The following is a 19,928-nucleotide window of genomic DNA, read 5'->3' as shown; positions in this document are numbered from 1 at the left end:
CTGTATATATATATATGTATATATATATATATACATATATATATATAGATAGATGGAAGCTTATATTTAAATAAGTGCAAGAAGATTGCTATACTATCTATAACTTTGAATTTCCTACCTTTTAGTGCATGTAAAATATCAACCGTAAATTATAGTAACAATCTACTAAGTTTTAGCTTGTATTTTGCATGTTTAAAAGTTTTAAAGGACAGTTTTATTCATCTGGCCATGTCTGTTTCTGCCTTAGGGAGTAAACTACTTTATGTCCAAGGGCATCCTGGATGATTCACCGAAGGAAATAGCAAAGTTTATTTTTTGTACGAGAACACTAAATTGGAAGAAGCTGAGAATCTATCTTGATGAAAGGTAAAAATAAATAAAAATTAGTTGGGAATTCAAATGATTTTTTTAATCACAAAACTTTTTCATAAATTCTGTTAATCAGGAGCCAAGTTTTCCTTTAGATGTAGGTAGTTCTTAACAATAAAATTTGATTAAAGAATTCATAATGTCCAGGGAGCAGAATGAAACAAGGCAGAATAAAAGATACTTTGGAATCAGATTGTGGAGGATCTTCTATACTAAGCTAAGGAGTTTGTAGTTTATCTTTTAGGCAACAAGGAGCAACTGAAGACTTTTGAACAGTAGTTATAATTCATACATCAGTATTAGTAAGATTATTTTTGGCATCTCTGCAAAGGGAATGGAGTAAAACTGGAGTCAAGGAGACTAGAAAAGAGGCTATTAAAAAATAGTTTAGGACAGAGGAGATGAAGACCTTATCACAGAATAAAATGAGCCTTTCTTAACACATCACCTTAGATAAACTGAATTCAGTTTGCTAAACAGGAGACCACTGTAGTAAAAAAATTATTCTAATAAAAGCATTTACAGAGGAAAGACAGCTGTCAGGAACAGTGTCTTTTACAAAATAGTTCATGAGAGAAATGCTAAAAACATTGGGATAATGGCATTATAAATTGAGAAGAAGGGCCAGATGCAAGAGGTATTGCAAAGATAGAGGACTTGATAACAGATTACATCTTTGAGTGCAGTGAGATAGACTGAGTCAAAAATAAATTTCCTGCATGTATGACTGGGAGAATGATAAAACTAACAGCAGGGATCAAACATTTTGGTCATTTTGAGTTAAAGGTACCCTTAGAGCTATGCAGGCAGAGATTTGAGACTGGTATTCAAGAAAGAGATTGAGGTTGGTTAGATAGAGTTGGGAATCTTTGCCAGAATTGAGGCTAGGGAGTGGGTAAAGCCATCAAAGGATAAAATAAGAGAGAAATGAGGGGTGAAGACAGTCTAGAGAGAAAATGGTCAGGAGAGAATGGCCAAACAAGTAGGATAAGCAGAAAAGAGTCATACCATGGAAACGAAGAGAAGAAAAGAGAGGGTCAAGAGAAAGTGGGTAGTCAACAATGTCAGATGATGTAGAGGTTAAAAAGACTGATAACTGAGAGAAGGTCCTTGGTGCCCTTGGAGAAAGTAATGCCATTTGTACAAATGTGTATTTCCCAGAATGGGATAGGTGAGAAATGGATGAAAGACACAAATAGAAGAGTTAGTTTTCACAAGGAGAAATATCACTTCATCAAGTAAGATAACCAAAAATGGAAAGAGTGAATTTAGAACTTAGAGAGGTTTTTAGGTATAAAGAATATAAAAAAAAGATCATAATAGATAGTCTCAGTCTGCTTAGTGAAGAAGGGGATGAGATCATCCATCAGCACCTGTTGGATTTTCCTGTTAATCAGTTACACATGAAGTGATTAAGGTGTCTATACCCTTTGACCCAGAGCTTCTACTACTAGGCATATATCCAAGGAAGTCGTTGATAAGACAAAAGTTCCCCATAAATAGCACATTGTTTATAGCATCACTTTTTGTGGTAGTAAAGAACTAGAAGCAAAGTCAATGCCCACTGAGTAGGGAATGGCTATCCAAACTGTGGTACATGAATGCAATAGAACATTACTGTGCTGTAAGAAAGGAAGAATATGATGACTGGAGAAGCGTGGAAAGATCTAGGTGAACTGATGCAGAATGAAATAAACAGTCAAGAAAACAGTATAGATGATGACTGCAATGGCATAAATGGAAAGGAAAACCACAAAATAGTTGAAAATGTTCAAAACAGAAAGAAAAGAGCAAGCATGACTCCAAGGAAGACTCCCACACCCCCACCAGCCTTTGCAGAGGTGGGAGGTCTACAGGTGTGGAATATTGCATATGCTTGATGTATTGTTTGGTTTTGCTGATTTTTGTCTCTCTTTATTTTTTTCTTTGCTAAATATTATTATATGTCATGTCTCTTAGGGTGAGGTAGAAGAATACTGGAAGAAATTTTGATCATGTAAAAAGCAAAAGATTATCAATAAAAATGTATTTTTTTTTAAAACAGGGTATCAATAAAAATTTAGTTTAAGAAAAAGGCTCTTCTTGTCCTAGTGGTTTTGTGTGTCCACAAATCTTTATCTGTATTTAATCAACAGAGAAAACTAGAGAAATTTTGCTATATGTCAGCCATATTATTCAATATTGTTTTAAACCATCTAAAATAACTAGACAGTATAAACTACCTGAGACTATACTTGCCAAAACAAACAGAGGAACTATATGAATATGAACATAAAATGCTTTTTATAAAGTTAGATCTAAATAATTGAAGTAATATTTATTTTTCGTGGGTAGTAAAGCCAGTATAATTTTTTCATTACACTTTTAATAACTAGTCTATTTAAATAATGTCATCCCAATTAAATTACTTAAAAAAAACTATTTTACTGAGTTAGAAAAAATAATAACAAAGTTCATTTAGAAGACAAAAGATCAGAAACTTCAAAGAAACCAGGAGGAAAAAGATATAAAACAAACAGATTCAGTAGTATCAGATCTTAAATCATATTATAAGGTGAGAACATTGTTGAAGTGTGAAATGGATAATTTTGATTATTTCAAATTAAAATTTTCTTGTACAAATAAAGCCTGTGCCTTCAAGAATAGAAGGAATGCAGAAAATTGAGGGAAAAAACTTTCATAGATAATCTCTCAGATAGAATAGGATTAGGTTGGTGGAATATTGCTTTGGTGTAGGAAATAATGAGCTGGTTGATTTAAGATGACATGGAAAGATTTGAACTTATGAAGGGTATTCACCTTCAGAGAAACAAATGACAAGTGGAAATAAGCACATAGTACGGTCTTACATAATATGTGTTTGTGTATGATGCTGTGTGTGTGTGAATGCTTAATTGTAGCTTTCTGGGAGAGGTGAGAGGGAGGAGGATAAAATAAAGAATGCAGAGCAGAGAAAAAAAAAAGCCTACAACAAAGCAAAGATAAGCTGGACAGCTTTGAAAACAGTGTAATATTTATTAAATAACTTTTCTTGAAATGGAAATTTGTTGATTTATATTGAATCCTCTCATGTTCTGCTGTGTACATGGCAGTGTTTTTTTTTTATTTTGTACTTAGGTTTGAAATAAATTTTTTTAAAAGTAGGATGTGAATAAAACAGGCACCAAAAATCCTTTATCTTTTTTATGTGACTGCATATATATGCAACTTCTTAGCTAAGAAATGTCCTTATGCAAAGATCACATTACTCATCCCTTTTCATCTTAACATAGTAATAATATCTTAAGTATTTGGTAAAAATTGATTTTTCACACCATCATAAGTAAGCAAGTTCAGTTAGTTAAAGGGACTTGATGCTAATGTATAAAAAATAGGTATTAGGTCTTCACTACTGTGTACAGTTTATACGGAAGGTTCAGGCTTTTTATGTTTGTATTGTAAACTTCATCTTTTCTTAGTTTCATTTGTGCACACACTTAGTTTTGTTTTTGTTTTGTCTTACTGCAGTCTCATGTAGATAAGACCTTAGAATTTTTGGCTTATCAAAAATTTTCATTGCATACAACTTTAAATTGCTTAGTATATGTTATAAGAGTGGTAGCTATATACATCATACCTTTGGCTTTTTAAATAAATTTAGCAGCTTTGGCTTCAAATAAATATTTTCTACTAAAAATTGGGTATTTATCTTTCTCATTAATACTTTTTTTTTCTATAATAAGGAAATGAAAACTAGAAATTAACTGTAACTTTATCTTTCTGTCTTTCTCCTAGGAGAGATGTCTTGGACGACCTTGTGACATTGCACAATTTTAGAAATCAGTTTTTGCCAAATGCACTGAGAGAGTTTTTTCGACATATTCATGCCCCTGAAGAACGTGGGGAGTATCTTGAAACTCTTATAACAAAATTCTCACATAGATTCTGTGCTTGTAACCCTGATTTGATGAGAGAGCTTGGCCTTAGTCCTGGTAAGAATTTCCATAATAAATTACTACTTTTTCCCTCTTGGTATCTTAAAAAGTCTCACCTCCCAACTAACTAGAAACTAAACAGATATCATAGTATGGGCATATTGAGAATATTTCACATAATCCTGTTATGTAACTAGCTATGGGACATCTATTCTTAACAAGAGAAATAATGAAATTATTGGGGATAAGAATGGAAAAAAAAGATTTATCAGATGAGAAATTACATTGTAAATTTATAATATTACAATGACATAGCTGGATTAAAATGGAAATTAATCCAGATGTTTTCTATATGGTACCATTCAGTTGAATATCAGACCTTTTAAAACTTTTCCATAAGATGTTTACCATGTAAACATGCCTTAGAGTGGCATAAGTTCTCAAGCTGGAATTTTAACATGATAGCACTATATCTTTTTTAATAGAACAGTCAAGTCAAGAAAACTTCCAATTGTATTTATAGAGTGACATTTACATCAGTAATCTCTTTCATAAATAGAACATATTTGCACATATTTGGGATGGAGAAATTATTAGAATGGGTTTAAAGCATGATTTAATTCCTCAGTTGATAAATGGTCAAAGGATATGAACAGGCAGTTTTAGATGAAAAAATTAAAGCTATCCGTAGTCATGAAAAAATACTCCAAATCATTATTGATTAAAGAGATACAAATTAAAACAGCTCAGATGTACGACATCACACCTATCGGATTGGCTAACATGACAAAACAGGAAAATGATAAATATTGGAGAAAATGTAAAATTGGAACATTGTTGGTGGAGTTGTGAATTGATTCCAACCATTCTGGAGAACAATTTGCAACTAAGCCCAAAAGGCAGTAAAACCGTACCTGCCCTTTGATCCAGCAATATCACTCCTAGGTCTGTATCCCAGAGAGATCATAAAAATGGGAAAAGGACCCACATGTGCAAAAATATTTACAGCAGTTCTTTTTGTGGGGGCTAAGAATTGGAAATTGAGGAGATGTCCATCATTTGGGGAATGGCTGAAAAAGTTGTGGTATATAAATGTAATGGAGTACTATTGTGCTATAAGAAATGATGAACAGGTAAACTTCAGAAAAACCTGTACTTACATGAACTGTTGCTGAGCGAAGAGAGCAGAACCAAGAGAACATTGTGCACAGTAACAGCCACATGGTGTGATGACCAACATTGATTTCGGATTGCATGCCATCTTGGGGGAGAAGGAGAAAATTTAAAACTTAAAATCTTACAAAAGTAAATGTTGAAAACTAAATAAATAAATATTTTTAAAGTATGATTTATACCATAAATAAATAATGTGCCTTACAAGTGAATGGTACATCTTTTGAAAGGAGATATTAAAAAGTTTGAAATTAATTCTAAAACTTTACATTTGGAATTTGTTTGTACTGAAAGTTCTTTAACAATTCTAAAATTGTTTTTAAATAAAAGATAAAGCTTTTTGATTTGTTCCAATCACAGACTATTGACCAGGACCACATCTTGAAAACTTTTTAATAATTTCTGATGTTTCTTTTTTCTGCTTAGATGCTGTCTATGTATTGTGCTACTCTTTGATCCTGCTTTCCATTGACCTCACTAGTCCTCATGTGAAGAACAAAATGTCAAAAAGAGAATTTATTCGAAACACCCGGCGAGCTGCTCAGAACATTAGCGAAGATTTTGTAGGGCACCTTTATGACAACATCTACCTTATTGGCCATGTGGCTGCATAAAAGCACAACTGTTAGGACTTCAGCTTTGAAGGTGAAAACAACTAAAGCTACCCAAGGAATTATTTTGTAGATATGGGGGTTACACTAGTGCTGGTCATTCTAACCTCCGCATACAATCAAGTGTGTTATACTACCTTTTTTTTTTTTTTTTTAGTAATTTACCATGGGAACTGAAGGATTTTGCAAAATTTTTTAATTTTCCTTACATTTTGCACAAAGCAGAGCCATGAGAAGTCAGAGTCTGACACAGCTATTTAAGAACGTCTAAACTGACACACTAAAAAAAGTGGTAAATTTGTGCACTTGATTTGCTTCAGAAATCTTAACCAGTTCCATTCTTTTATAAAATAACATAATGTGTACATATTTAACTGAAGAGATTTATAATCATAATTATTTTATTGTATAGTATTTTAACTAAAGTTTTTCCTTTTCTCTCTAAAATTGAGTTCTGAATTTCTTTACTACTGATCAGAGATTGTGATTGTTTTTCTAAAATTCAGATCTGACTTCTGAATGATTCATCAATAGCAATATTTGTTTCATTTTTTAATTAGAAAGGAGGGAACTAATTTCTGATTAATTTTATATCACATATGTGTACATATACTTGGATGTGTGTGTACACACATATGTAGACTCACGATTGGGCATATTGGTTGGAGTGCTTAAACTGGAGTGAGCCCTATCTCTAATACTCTTGTTACCATGGGCAAGTCATTTAACCTCTTAGTGACCTAGACAACTCTAAGACTATAAGTTACAGATGAGCTGCTGATTTGCATATATGATGGGAGTTTCCATATTGGAAATTCTGATAAATATTGGTGAAATCACCAGTCTGGTGCCACTCTCCCACGTATGTACATGCGCACATGAATGCAGCAACATAAAGGTACATGATAGATATAAATAGGTTATATAGTATATTACCAACCATACTTTCATATAGGAAGTACTGTGTATGCATATAACTACATATGTACATGTGTATGTATACATATGTATACATCTGGAGTGAGAAAGACATGTTTACCCCATAATTACTTTGTTAATTCAACTTTTAAACCACTAGTTAAGCACCTGCTTGATGAAGAGTACTGAGCAGCTAGATATTGAGTAATACGTTTTAATTACATGAGACATGATCCTTGCCCTCTTGGAATTTACAGCTTAATAGCATTTAAATTTTCTGTTCCATACAGATACATCCTGTGATTAAAAAAAAAAAACTTAACTGTAACTTAACTTGTGCTATAACATTCTTATTCAGCATAGACTACATCTGTGTTTAAAGAATTTCTTTTCCTCAGCACTTGAATGAGTCAGAATAAAATATTCATTGAGTAGCATATTAAATCTCTCTTGACCATCTTTAAAATAATTTGGCAAATGTTACTATCTTCTCTGATAGCCTCTTGCCAGTGATATTTCAAAAGGGAAATAGTGTCACTTCAATCTGGTTAGGAAGTGAGTTATTCCATTTAATCAGATTATTTTAGTTAATGGTAAGTTATCTATGCCACAAATATATTAGCATTTCTTAGAAAATATAACACTTTAAAACAAGAACTATACAGGTCAGAGTTATAGATTCATAGGGTCTGAGACTAGCTAATGTCTTTATTTTGTGGAGCATCCTGAGAGAGGTTAAATAAAGCTGAAGTCCTATGAGCAGGAGGGTGATGTGGGTGGTAAAGTACCAGACTTGGGGTCAGTAAGACCTGGGTTTGAATTCTGTCAAATATTAGTTGCATGAACCTGGGCAAGTGACTAAAGTTACTTCGCCTGTAAAATGGAGATAGACATCACACTTACCTCTGTGGATTATAAGGATCAAATGAGATCATGTATGTCAAGAACTTTACAAACCTTAAACACCATAGGTAACCCAGTCCCAAAGCCTGTTGGTATGGGCCTTTCTCTTCACTGGTGGAGATTAATGTCCTGTAACTGTGTGAGAGGTGGGTGGAGCTGGAGGGAATGGGGAGCTTTAGTCTAATTAGTCTCCTTGGAGCTTTCATCAAGATGCTTCTAGCTTCCAGCACTGAAAGAGAAGATGGAAGTTGCCAAGTAATTACTAATAATTCGATTACTCACTAAAACTGTGTGTGTGTGTGTGTGTGTGTGTGTGTGTGTATCTTTTTATATTGAGATGCACCACTTAAAACTTTCCGTCCCTTCTATCCCTACCTCCCCAAAAAATCTGTAAAAGGTGGGGGAGATAGCATCTAGATTTTTAACAGCATTATAGATTGATGGGCAGGTTTTTTTTTTTGTTTTTTGCTTATTTTAGAGGAATGGAATGGTAGGAAAAAACCATTTAGGTCAAAATGGGAACCTCAGTTGTCCAAATCTGGCCTTCAGGTACACTGCAAGGGCAATACTTTGATAGATGTCAGCCAACAATAAATCAACATTTAATAAGGGCTGCATATTTCCAGGTATTATATGGAAACTAATTAGAGTGAGTACTCCCTCCACTATTGCAAATTATAGCTATTCCATGCCTTTTCATCCTGTATACCTTTTACCTGTTTTTGTAGTTCTTCTCCAAGGACAACCAAGGGCTGTCCATATATTATGTCTAGTTTTTGCCGCATAAATCACTTCTTTGTCTAGTAAAGCAAAATTTGATGAGTTCTTTTTATACCACTTCTTTCAGGCAAGTAATGGTTGGTAATACATGGCATACTACTTACACCCATCATGTACCTTTATGTTGCTGCATATTCTTCACAAGATAATGGTATTCTATGATATGTAGTCATGTAGCATCACGAGGAAAATATTTTATACTAATAAAATAAGTTTTGCTGTAGGAAGCAAATGGAGGTCATTGAAAATGAAACACAATTTCCCCAATAAAATCCAGTACACTTATCTCCCTGTTCAATTCTGGACCCAGCTCAGTGTGTCTGCAGGACCTCGACATATGTACTTGTGTAATAACGCAATGTCTATGCCATAAAACTGCATGTCATAATTTATGGAATACCCATTCTTCACACTGAGTTTTTCCTAGGTGAATCTCTTTTCAGTGATTGCAGGTGATTTAGGATACAAAGCCCAGATTATAGGAAATGCAGTTCTGAAACAATAAAGTCAAGTTTGGACTTTGGAGTGTGCTGTATAACTAGAGATGCTAACTGAAGTGATGGAGTTTGCAAAGGGAGTGTGAGTTAACTGTGGGTCACCATAGTGACAGTTTAAGAAGCATTGAATGGGGTCGCAAGTGGAAAAGTTTAAGAAGCCCTGTTTGATAGGATGCTCACATTAAAGCTTGGAAGACGATACAGAACCCATGTATATGGAGGAGCTATGTTTGGTTTGAGTTATAAATCTTTTTTGGGATTGTCTTTGGTCATTGACTATACATCTTTTGTGAGATATTTTCATGGTCATAACATAGTTTTTTAAATGACCATTTTTCCCTCTAATTTCAGCATTACAAAAAATTTGAGCTACACAAGGTACTTACTCAGAAACACTAGGAAGTTTCTTAGAGGTGTGCTTAGCATGCCGGTGACCGCTTATTTTTCACAAACTCTACCTAGATTATTTGTTAGGATTCAAAAAGATTTTAAATCTTCCGTCAGTGAGTTCTTAGGTATGTATCCTTTACACACCCTGAATTACATTGATAAACTTTAGTTCATAAACCAAGTCGAGGACAACTTTGCATAGCATTTCACTTTTCTCAGGTAGCTAGATGGCACAGTGGACACAGAGTCAGACTTGTAGTCAAGGTAGAAGAGTCAAATGCAGGTCCAGGGAATTCCTAGCTTGGTTAACCCTTGGCAAGTCACTTAACCTTTCTGTGCATCAGTCTCTTCATCTGTAAAATAGGGAGAATATTAACACCTATCTCCCAAAGTTGTAAGGATAAGGTGAGATAATATTTGTAAAGCACTTTGCAAATCTTAAAGCACTTTATAAGTACTATCTGTTATTAGATTAGCTCTTATTATTCCTGCCTCTTTGAAACTGAAAGATTAAAGATTTTAGCCCATGTCACCAGTCCAGTTTCTTGCACTGTAGGCCATGACAAAAATTGTTCTTGATTCAAGTATATGGCTTCATGGCTTTAACTGTTTGGGTCCAATAATACAACCCAATCCAATCAACATTTATTTATTAAGAGCTTATTGTGTTCCAGGCACTGTGCTAAGCAAAAATAATTAATAATCGAAACAATTAAAAAGAGTCCAAAAGAGACCCTGCTTACCCTCTGGTCCTTCAATCAGAGGAGAGAGGAAGTTGAGATGGTATCAATCAAGGCTTGAGTTAGCACCATAGTTTTGAGATTAGGGAAGATGAGCTTATCCTGGGAGGGCCATCTGGTTCTCTGCAGCTGAAACCAGCCTGGGCAGCAGGTAGAAAGTGCTGTCTGTCATGTACTCAAGGTCATGTACAAAGGGTCTGTCATACTCAGATTAGTACAACCCACTCCCATTTCCTTGAATCTCCCCCTTTTCCACCTCCACTGGATCAACTGCAATAAACCACATGCCATCACAGTAAAGCAAAGGGCATAAAGTGATGGAAAGTAAATAAAAAATAAAATCAAGAAACAACTATTGTTGGCACCATTTAGTACAGCTAACCCCTCCTAAATCCAGTCACTTTGCACTCTTCACTTCTATGCCTTCAACACAAAAGGAAAGAAAGTTTGTTTCATCACATCCTAATTAGCCTGTCTCCTCAACAAATTGAGGTGGGGAATTACCTCACTGACTCAAACAAGACAATAGAGAATGTTTGGAGCTTCTCAGCACATGCCACAAATAATGAGGACACCTCAGCTGCTTTTCTTGTCCACTCTCTTCTCATAGCCACCCTGGTGTCCTGCCACATCTCTTGACCTTGCCTTTCTACCATTGCTGCCAGTCCCAGTGTCATTTTCAGTCAAGATAACCTTCCGTTAACCCCATTGTTTTGCTTCCAGGTTCCATATCTGTGTTATACTTCCTTATTCCATTTACATCTTGCATTAATTCATTCACAGTCCTTTCCTTAGAGAACTTCTGTGTGCTTTGGAGTTCATTCCCCAGTTACTCATGGTTGTTTTGTTTATATTCTCCCCCAGTATAAAGTTTGCAGTCACTGCATTTTGCACTTGATACAACAGGAAACCTATAGGTACACATCACAGGTATTCGTTAGTGTATAGCATAGTCACAGGTAATTATCCCAAATAGTACAGAGGCATACACATATCATCTATAGAGTTCATGTGCAAAATGTAATATGCAGGTTGTGAACTATTTCTCATGTAATTACACATAACACAAACCAGAGTAATATACCAAATATATGTTATATGCTTCATATGAAACCTCCATATTAAAGTTGTATAGAGTAGACCAAAGACTCAGGACACATGTATAAGATCATAGGTTGAGTTTAAATAATAAGTTCATATTATATATAGTTTAGTGAACATAATCCAACTGTATGGAATAATAAATCATTTTGGTTACTGAGAATGAACCTGGCACTTCTACAGTAACGTACTGTCAATTCTATGCCCTTGTTATCATCATGCTTGCTGTCCTGTAGTTCTGAATCCTGAATTTGTGAATGGTTCTAGCTATAGCTACCTTCAAACTCTAAGGAACCAAACTATATATAGTATCTGTTCTTGGGGCTGCCACAGCTGAAACATCAGGCAGAAAAGGGCAAGCCTCTAGATTTAGCTTCACCTTCCTGTCCAAGTAGACATGCCTTCTTAGTGAAAGGGTAGTAACTGATTTCCCTGAACTTTGAATCAATCAAAAAGCACTTACTGTGTTCAGCACTAGAAATATAAATACACAAAGTGAGATAGTCCCTACCCTAGGTGGTACAGTGGATAAAGTGAACCAAGGTTGCCTTGGTTCTCAGCCCAGCTCTGAACTGTTCCTTCTGTCCCTATTTTGCCAAAATGGCAAAAAATAAATAAATAAATAAAGATAGTCTGTTTATATGATGTAGCTGTGGTAAAGATTTAAATCAAATTATGAATGGGCTTTTTTTGACGATGGAAAGCATTGCCCTGTGACAATTTGTTGAAACCCAAAATGAATGAGAAAGAGAAAGTTGAGTGGGTGAGGAGACAGAGTTTGCTTTTTTAAGCTCAAATTTTAAGTTTTCAAGTTCAAATTGAAACCTACCAATATACAATAGTGAATCAAAACAAAATTGTTGTCAACATTAGTTAAGCTACCAACTATATTTACTGAGTTATTCTTGAAAATTGAACTAAACCAGTAATTCATTTAGTTCAAGACTTATCCAGTGTTCCAATTGATTCAACCTGAACTTCTCAAAATAGAAGCTGCTTCAAGTGCCTCTCCAAAGGCTGCACTTCATTCTGGTTCAACCTTTTTTTCTATTTATTTTTAGTTTTCAACATTCCCTTTCACAAGATTTTGAGTTCCAAATTTTCTCCCCATCTCTCCTCCCAACCCAAGAAGGTGTACATTCTGATAACCCCTTCCCCAAATCTGCCCTCCCTTCTGTCACACACACCTCTTCTCATCCCCTTCCCCTCTATTTTCTTGTATAGCAAGATAGATTTCTATACCCCATTGCCTGTATGTCTTATCTCTCAGTTGCATGTAAAAAAATTTTAACATTCATTTTTAAAACTTTGAGTTCCAAATTCTTTCCCCATTGAGAAAGCAAGCAATGTGATAGGTTATATATTTGTAGTCATGCAAAACACTTCCATAACAGTCATGTTGTGAAAGACACTATATTTACCTCCATCCTATTCTGCCCCCCATTCTATTCTTTCATTTAACTCTGTCCCTCCTCAAGTGTTTGCTTCTTATTATCCTCTCCTCCCATTTGTCGTCCATTCTATCATGTCCCCTCTCTTATCTCCTTCCCTGCCACCCCCACCACTTTCCTGTAGAGTAAGATAGATTTTTATACCCAATTGAATGTGTATGTTATTTTCTCCTTAAGCCAAATCCAATGACAGTAAGGTTCATTCATTACCTGTCACCTCCCCTCTCCTCCATTGTAAAAGTTTTTTCTTGTCTTTTTCCTGTGAGATAATTTACCTCATTCTATCTCTCCCTTTCTCCTCCCAACATATTCCTCTCTTACCCCTTGGTTTTTTAGATATCATTTCTTCATATTAAACTCACCCTGTACCTTCTGTCTCTCTATATATGTATTATATGTGTATACACACATACATACATACATGTGTATATATACACATATATGTGTATATAGGTATATTTCCTCCACCCATCCTAATACTGAGAAAGGTCTCATGAGTTACAAATACCATTTTCCCATGTTATTCCAAGGAATAAGTCCCTTATGATTTTTCTTTTCTGTTTATCTTTTCATATTTCTCTAGATTCTTGTATTTGAAAGTCAAATTTTCTTTTCAGCTCTGGTCTTTTCATAAAGCAAGAAAAACTTTGATCTATTTCAGCAAACAGTTGTACTGTAGATAGAGAGAGAGATACACAAAGTACGTGTGTGATGAGGTACTGGTTAAAAGAGCAAACTGATGTAGAAAAAATAATTGCCATTTCCTAAGGAAGTTTTAATCATCACAATAAGAAAAACAAAAATCACTTCAGCCAGCATTTTATTTCTTTGCCAAATAGAGAGGTGTGACAGCTAAGGGCAAAACATAAAGCTTATCTGTAAATTTTATATGGAGAAGAATGGTGGAAAATTATGAGCCATATCTTCTCATAAACAGTGAGAATCCATGAAGGAAAAGACAAATCAGCAAAAAGCTCAGTGAGAGACCTAGTTCTAAGTTAGCTAAATCAACCATGAAACTGGAAGTAGGGTGATAAAGACAGTAAAATGGAAATAGTCTATCAATATTCCTATAACAAATTATTTTTCCTATCAATGATAGAGCTATCACATTCAGACTAACATCGGAGTCCCTGAAATGCTACATGAGGAAGTAGAAATGGCTCTAAATAAAAATAAGGAAACACTTGGGCTAAACCAAGTATACACAGAGGAGAACTATATGGGATGCAATTCAATTTTCTAGAAGCTGAGGGATTAAGTCACAACCATTGTTGACCATCTATCACCAACAGGCAGCCCAGAAAGTAGCAGTACTGCCCAGACCATCAGTCCTACTACCAATCCAACCCTCTAAGGCATCATCCAGGGAAATAGTTCCTATGGTGAAGGGTCCAGTCATTCCCACCATCAATCGTCACACCCAGAGCAGACAAGTCAACCTAGCTGAAGAAGCAAGGTGCCCATAGGGAAGACAGGAGGTAGCATAAGTGAAGCAAATCAAGTCACTGCTACCACCATGATCCCCTTCTGCCCTGGAACCCTGATGTAGCCAGCTCAGAAAGACCTTGAACACAAAAACCTTGGGATGAGCAGTGTTTCTAACCCATTCATCTCGACCATCATCCTGGAAAGCACTATCTCCTCTAAGACCTCTAGTCAAAATTTCCAAAGACCCCAAAAGGAAAGTTCATTTTTTTTTTAATTAAATATTTTTTTCATTTCTCAACATTCACTTCCACAAGAATTTCAAAATTCAAAATTTTCTCTCCTCTCCTCATTCCCCCAAGACAGCATGCACCTACCACCCACCCTTTCCTCCAGTCTGTCCTCCCTTCTACTATCCCCCCTTATTCCATCCACCTCCCCTCTGTTTTCCTGTAGGGCAAAATAGATTTCTATACCCCATTGCCTGTATAGCTTATTTTCCAGTTGTATGCTAAAACAATTTTTGACATTCATTATTAAAGCTTTGAGTTCCATATTTTCTCCCTTCCTCCCTCCCCAACCACCCTCACTGAGAAAACAAGCAATTCTATATAGGTTATACATGTGTAACAAAGCAAAACACTTCCATTATAGTTATGTTGCAAAAGACTAACCACATTTCCCTCTGTCCTATCCTGCCCTCCATTTATTCCATTCTCTCCCTTGACCTGTCCTCCCACAATAATGTTTGCTTCTGATTATCCTTTTCCCCAATTTGCTATCCCTTCTAGTATCTTCCCTCTCCTATCCCCTCTTCCCTTGCCTTCTTGCAGGGTAAAATAGATTTCTATGTCCAATTGAGTGTGTGCTGTTCCCTCTTTAAGCCAAATCCTGTGAGAATAAGGCTTATTTATTTCCTTTCATCTCCCCCCTCTTCCCCTCCACTGTAAAAGTTCTTTCTTGCCTCATTTATGCGAGATGATTTGCTCCATTCTATCCCTCCCTTTCTCTTACTCGTAGTACATTCCATTCAATAGTAAATTTTATTTTTTTAGATATTCTCCCTTCATATTCAGCTCACCCTGTGCTCTCTCTCTCTCTCTCTCTCTCTCTCTCTCTCTCTCTCTCTCTCTCTCTCTATCTATCTATCTATCTATCTCTATCTATCTATCTATGTCTATCTATCTATCTATCTATCTATGTGTGTGCATGTATGTATATGTGTGTATATATATTATATGTGTGTATACATATATATTATTACACACATATAATATACACATACATACCCATACACACCTATATGTACACACATATACCCATGTACATATACATATCTACACATATATAATATGCACATACAAACATACCCATACATACCTTCATATATATATATATATATATATGTATATGTATATACATATACATATACATATATATATATATATATATATATATATATATATATATATATATATATATTCCCTCTAACTACCCTAATACTGAAAATGTACAAATAACATCTTTCCATGTAGGAATGTAAACAGTTCAACTTTAATGAATTCCTTAAGGCTTCTCTTTCTTTTCTTTCCTTTTCCTTCTTTCTCTTTCTTTTCATGTTTCTCTTGATTCTTGTATTTGAAAGTCAAATTTTCTATTCAGCTCTGGCCTTTTCAACAAGAATACTTGGAAATCCTCTATTTCATTGAAATTCCATTTTTTCCCCTGAAGTATTATACTAAGTTTTGCTGATAGGTGATTCTTGGTTTTAATTCTAGTTCTTTTGACCTCTGGAATATCATATTCCAAGCCCTTTGATCGATTAGTGTAGAAGCTGATAAATCCTGTGTTATTCTGATTGTATTTCCACAACACTTGAATTGTTTTTTTCTGGCTTTTTGTAATATTTTCTTCTTGACCTTGGAACTCTTAAATTTGGCTACAATATTCCTAGGCATTTTCCTTTTGAGATCTCTTTCAGGAAATGATTGGGGAATTCTTTCCATTTCTATTTTACCCTCTGATTCTAGAATATCAGGGCAGTTTTCCTTGATAATTTCTTGAAAGATGATGTCTAGGATCTTTTTTTGATCATGGTTTTCATTTAGACCAATAATTTTTATGTTATCTCTCCTGCATCTATTTTCCAGGTCAGTTATTTTTCCAATGAAATATTTCATGTTATCTTCTATTTTTTCATTTTTTTATTTGGTTTTATAATTTCTTGGTTTCTCATAAAGTCCTTAGCTTCCATCTGCTCCATTCTAATTTTTAAAGAACTGTTTTCTTCAGTGAGCTTTTGAACCTCCTTTTCCATTTGATCAATTCTGTTTTTTGTAGCATTCTTCTCCTCGTTGGCTTTTTGGACCTCTTTTTCCCTTTGGGTTGATCTATTTTTAAAGGTGTTATTTTCTTCAGCATTTTTTTTGAGTCTTCTTTAGCAAGCTGTTGACTTACTTTTAACGATTTTCTTGCATCACTCTCATTTTCTTCCCAATTTGTCTTCCACCTCTCTTACTTGATTTTCAAAATCCTTTTTGAGCTCTTCCATGGCCTGAGACCATTGCATATTTTTTTGGAGGCTTTGGATGTAGAAGCCTTGACCTTGCTGTATTCCTCTGGTGGTATGCTTTGCTCTTCCTCATCTGAAAAGATGGAAGCAAATACCTTTCCACCAAGAAAGTAACCTTCTTATTTTTTTCCCCTTTTGGGGCATTTTCCTAGCTAGTTACTTGACTTTTGAGTCCTATATGTCAAGTGAACGGTATTGTACCCTAGACTTCAGAGGTTTTGTGCAGCTATTCTCTAAGACATCTCTAAGGACCTATAAGTTCTCAGTTCCTTCAAGGTGGCACAATCAAGGGAGAAGAGTTTACTCCTCTCCTGAACTCCTCTCCTGGCCTGCGTTCTGGTCTGTGAGCAACCAAAAATCCTCTTTTCTGCCCTGGAACTGTGAGTAGAATTCCCTCTCCATAGCTGCCACCAGCTCCACCATGCCAGCACTCCTCCTCACCCCAGGAATGCCACTCACAACTAAGACCTAGAATGCAGATCATCTGCTTGATTCCCCCAGGGACTTTAAGCTGAGGGCTCCAAAAGTGGTCACTGCTGCCCTGGGTTCATGGCTGGGGCCAGATTAAGCACCCCTTTCACCCAGGCAAAAGAGCTTTCTTACTGACCTTTGAAGCTGTCTTTGGCTTTTGTGGATTGGGAAATCTAGGAAGCAACAGCTGCCTGTGATTCTGTGCCCTGAAGCTTGCTCCAGTCTTGTCTAGGCTGCACTCCTCTCTGAGCCCTGTGCAATAGACCTTTCTTGTCAGCCTTCCAGGTTGTCTTGGGCTGGAAATTTGTTTTATTCTGTCATTTTGTGACTTATGTTGCTCTAGAATTTTTTTAGGGTCATTTTTTAAATGGTATTTTATGGTATATGGGGGAGAGCTAGAGCAGGTCCATCCTTCTCCACCATCTTGGCTCAGAAAGGAAAGTTCTTGCCACCAGTCCTTGTCACTGTTAAATGATTTCACATCAAAAACTGATGTGATTTTATTGATGAAAATGGTATTTAAGAAGGATCATTTCCTTCTGCTTTACTGCTGTATCCTAAGGACCAAGGAACTTCTCGTATCTGACTTGCAGGTGAATCCTTTCACATGTGTGGTCTTTCCCATTATAATGTGAGCTTCTTGAGAATAGGGTTTGTCTTGCTTTCTATTTGTACTCCTCACTCTTAGCATAGTAGTTTGCATGTAGTAACTGCTTAATAAACACATCATTCATTGTTTGTTTGTTTCTTTCTTTTTGGGATAACAAAGCCTCTGAGTAAGAACAGTGAGTCTTTACTGGGTTGGAGAAAGACTCCAGAGCTACTCTTTCCCCTCAAGAGAGAAGCACAGAAGACACTTCCTCTACTAGGCTGGGTAAAAAAGTAGAACCAAAGAATGAAGATTGTCTTTTTAAGGTTCATTGAGTCCAGGTCCTTCAGTGCTGAAGTGTTTTCATAGGAGTGGCCAGGGTGTAGGCTTAGCACTCCATGGAGTATACTCCAATCTCCCAACTATACATGTATTGTCCCTATTTTTTCAGATGAGAAGACTGAGTGATTTGCTTAATGTCACACAAGTACCAAGCATTAAGTCTAGAATTAGCCAACTTTGACATAAAAAGCATGTATAATATCCATTTTGATAGACTGTCATGCTCAAAAATAGAAATTAGTTTATTCACATTGGAAAAATTTTAAAAAAAATAATCCAGATCTAGTTTTTAGCTGAAAAGATGAGCTATCAAAGTAAGCCTATCAATGTATATTAGACAAATACCCTCCTACTATTGCCTGAAATGACATGTGGTGTAGTGTTTTCTTTTTTTTTAAATAGATTTTTTGTTGATATCATATGTGTAGTGTTTTCAATGTTCCCAAATCACCAGTGCAAAAGTCCCTATTTTTAGCATGTGTCCTATTGGCAGTGCTGTATGGATAACATTATGGATAACAGTCTCGAATGAATATCACAACTCAAAGGTAATGGAAAGATGCATGGTGGGTATAATCAGGTGTTAGTTAGCATGTTGCAAACAACAATTCATGAAAAGCAACACAAAACTCATTATAAAAATATGGGGGGGAGGAGCCAAGATGGAGGAGTAGAAAGATACATATGTGCTAGCTCCGAATCCACAGCCCATAAAATACCCATAAAGAAGAACTCCCAACAAATTCTGGAGCAGCAGAAGCCACAGAACAACGGAGTGGAGGAGATTTCTGTTCCAGAGAGGCCTGAAAAACTGACCTGAAAGGTCCGTCACGCACCAGACCTGGAGCGGAGCCCAGCCCTCCATTGGCTGTGTGGTGCCAAGAGGAGCAGATCCGAGCAGGCTTCAGGGACAGAATCTCCAGCTGCATCACAGGTCCCTCCACTCGCAGGTACCAAAGGTCAGTGAGAGAGTCTTTTTGGCTTTCTGAGAGGGGAGCAGGGTGTCTCCATAACTCAGACCCCCTCAGAAGGCAGCAGTAGATGTAGGAATGGATGAGGCTCCCAAAGCAGGCAGTAGCCTGCATCCATTGTTGAAGGTCTCATTGTAAACCCCCTGAAGGAACTGAACCCTGTGTGGCGGCCCTGCCCCCATCTGAGCAGCTGATCTTAATCTCACACTGAATAGCAGCCCTGCCCCCACCTAAAACCCCTGAGGCTTGGGAGCAACTCATCTGAATCTTAGCCCCCAGTGCTGGCTTGGCAGAACTGGAGGCCAGGTGGTTGTGGAGAGGAAAGTCAGAAGTCAAGTAACTGGCTGGGAAAATGCCCAAAAAAGGGAAGAAAAATAAGACCATAGAAGGTTACTTTCTTGGGGAACAGATGTCTCCCCGCATCCTTTCTGATGTGGAAGAACAAGGCATGCTGTCAGAGGAAGTGAAGGCCTCTGCCTCCAAAGGGAACTTAAACTGTGCTCAGGTGATAGAAGACCTTAAAAAACAAGTTAGCAGCTTACTAAAGGAGAACAAAAAATGCTGAGGAAAATAACTGCTTTAAAAAGAGGCTAATTCAATTGGAAAAAGAGGTCCAAAAAGTCAATGAGGAGAAGGAGGTTTTAAAAAACAGAATTAGCCAAATGGAGGAGAAGGTTCAAAGGCCCACAGAACAAAATAATTTGTTGA

General features: G+C 36.2%; 1 protein-coding gene across 2 annotated transcripts in view; it reads left to right on the top strand.

The window, feature by feature from the left end:
- FBXO8 (F-box protein 8) overlaps positions 1-6,514 on the top strand; it is a 43,692-nt gene extending 37,178 nt beyond the window's left edge. For both annotated transcript variants that reach the window (XM_072622597.1, XM_072622598.1), the window contains exons 4-6: positions 248-366; positions 4,144-4,340; positions 5,883-6,514. In XM_072622597.1, coding sequence (XP_072478698.1) covers positions 248-366; positions 4,144-4,340; positions 5,883-6,070 — 504 coding nt within the window. In that variant the 3' untranslated portion in view covers positions 6,071-6,514. The remainder of the gene's footprint in view (positions 1-247; positions 367-4,143; positions 4,341-5,882) is intronic.
- Positions 6,515-19,928: the final 13,414 nt, after the last annotated feature.

Source organism: Notamacropus eugenii, chromosome 7 (assembly GCF_028372415.1).
Source record: "Notamacropus eugenii isolate mMacEug1 chromosome 7, mMacEug1.pri_v2, whole genome shotgun sequence".
Lineage (NCBI taxonomy): Eukaryota > Metazoa > Chordata > Mammalia > Diprotodontia > Macropodidae > Notamacropus > Notamacropus eugenii.
Note: the sequence above shows the minus strand (reverse complement) of the source record. Positions and strands in the feature narration are given on the sequence as shown.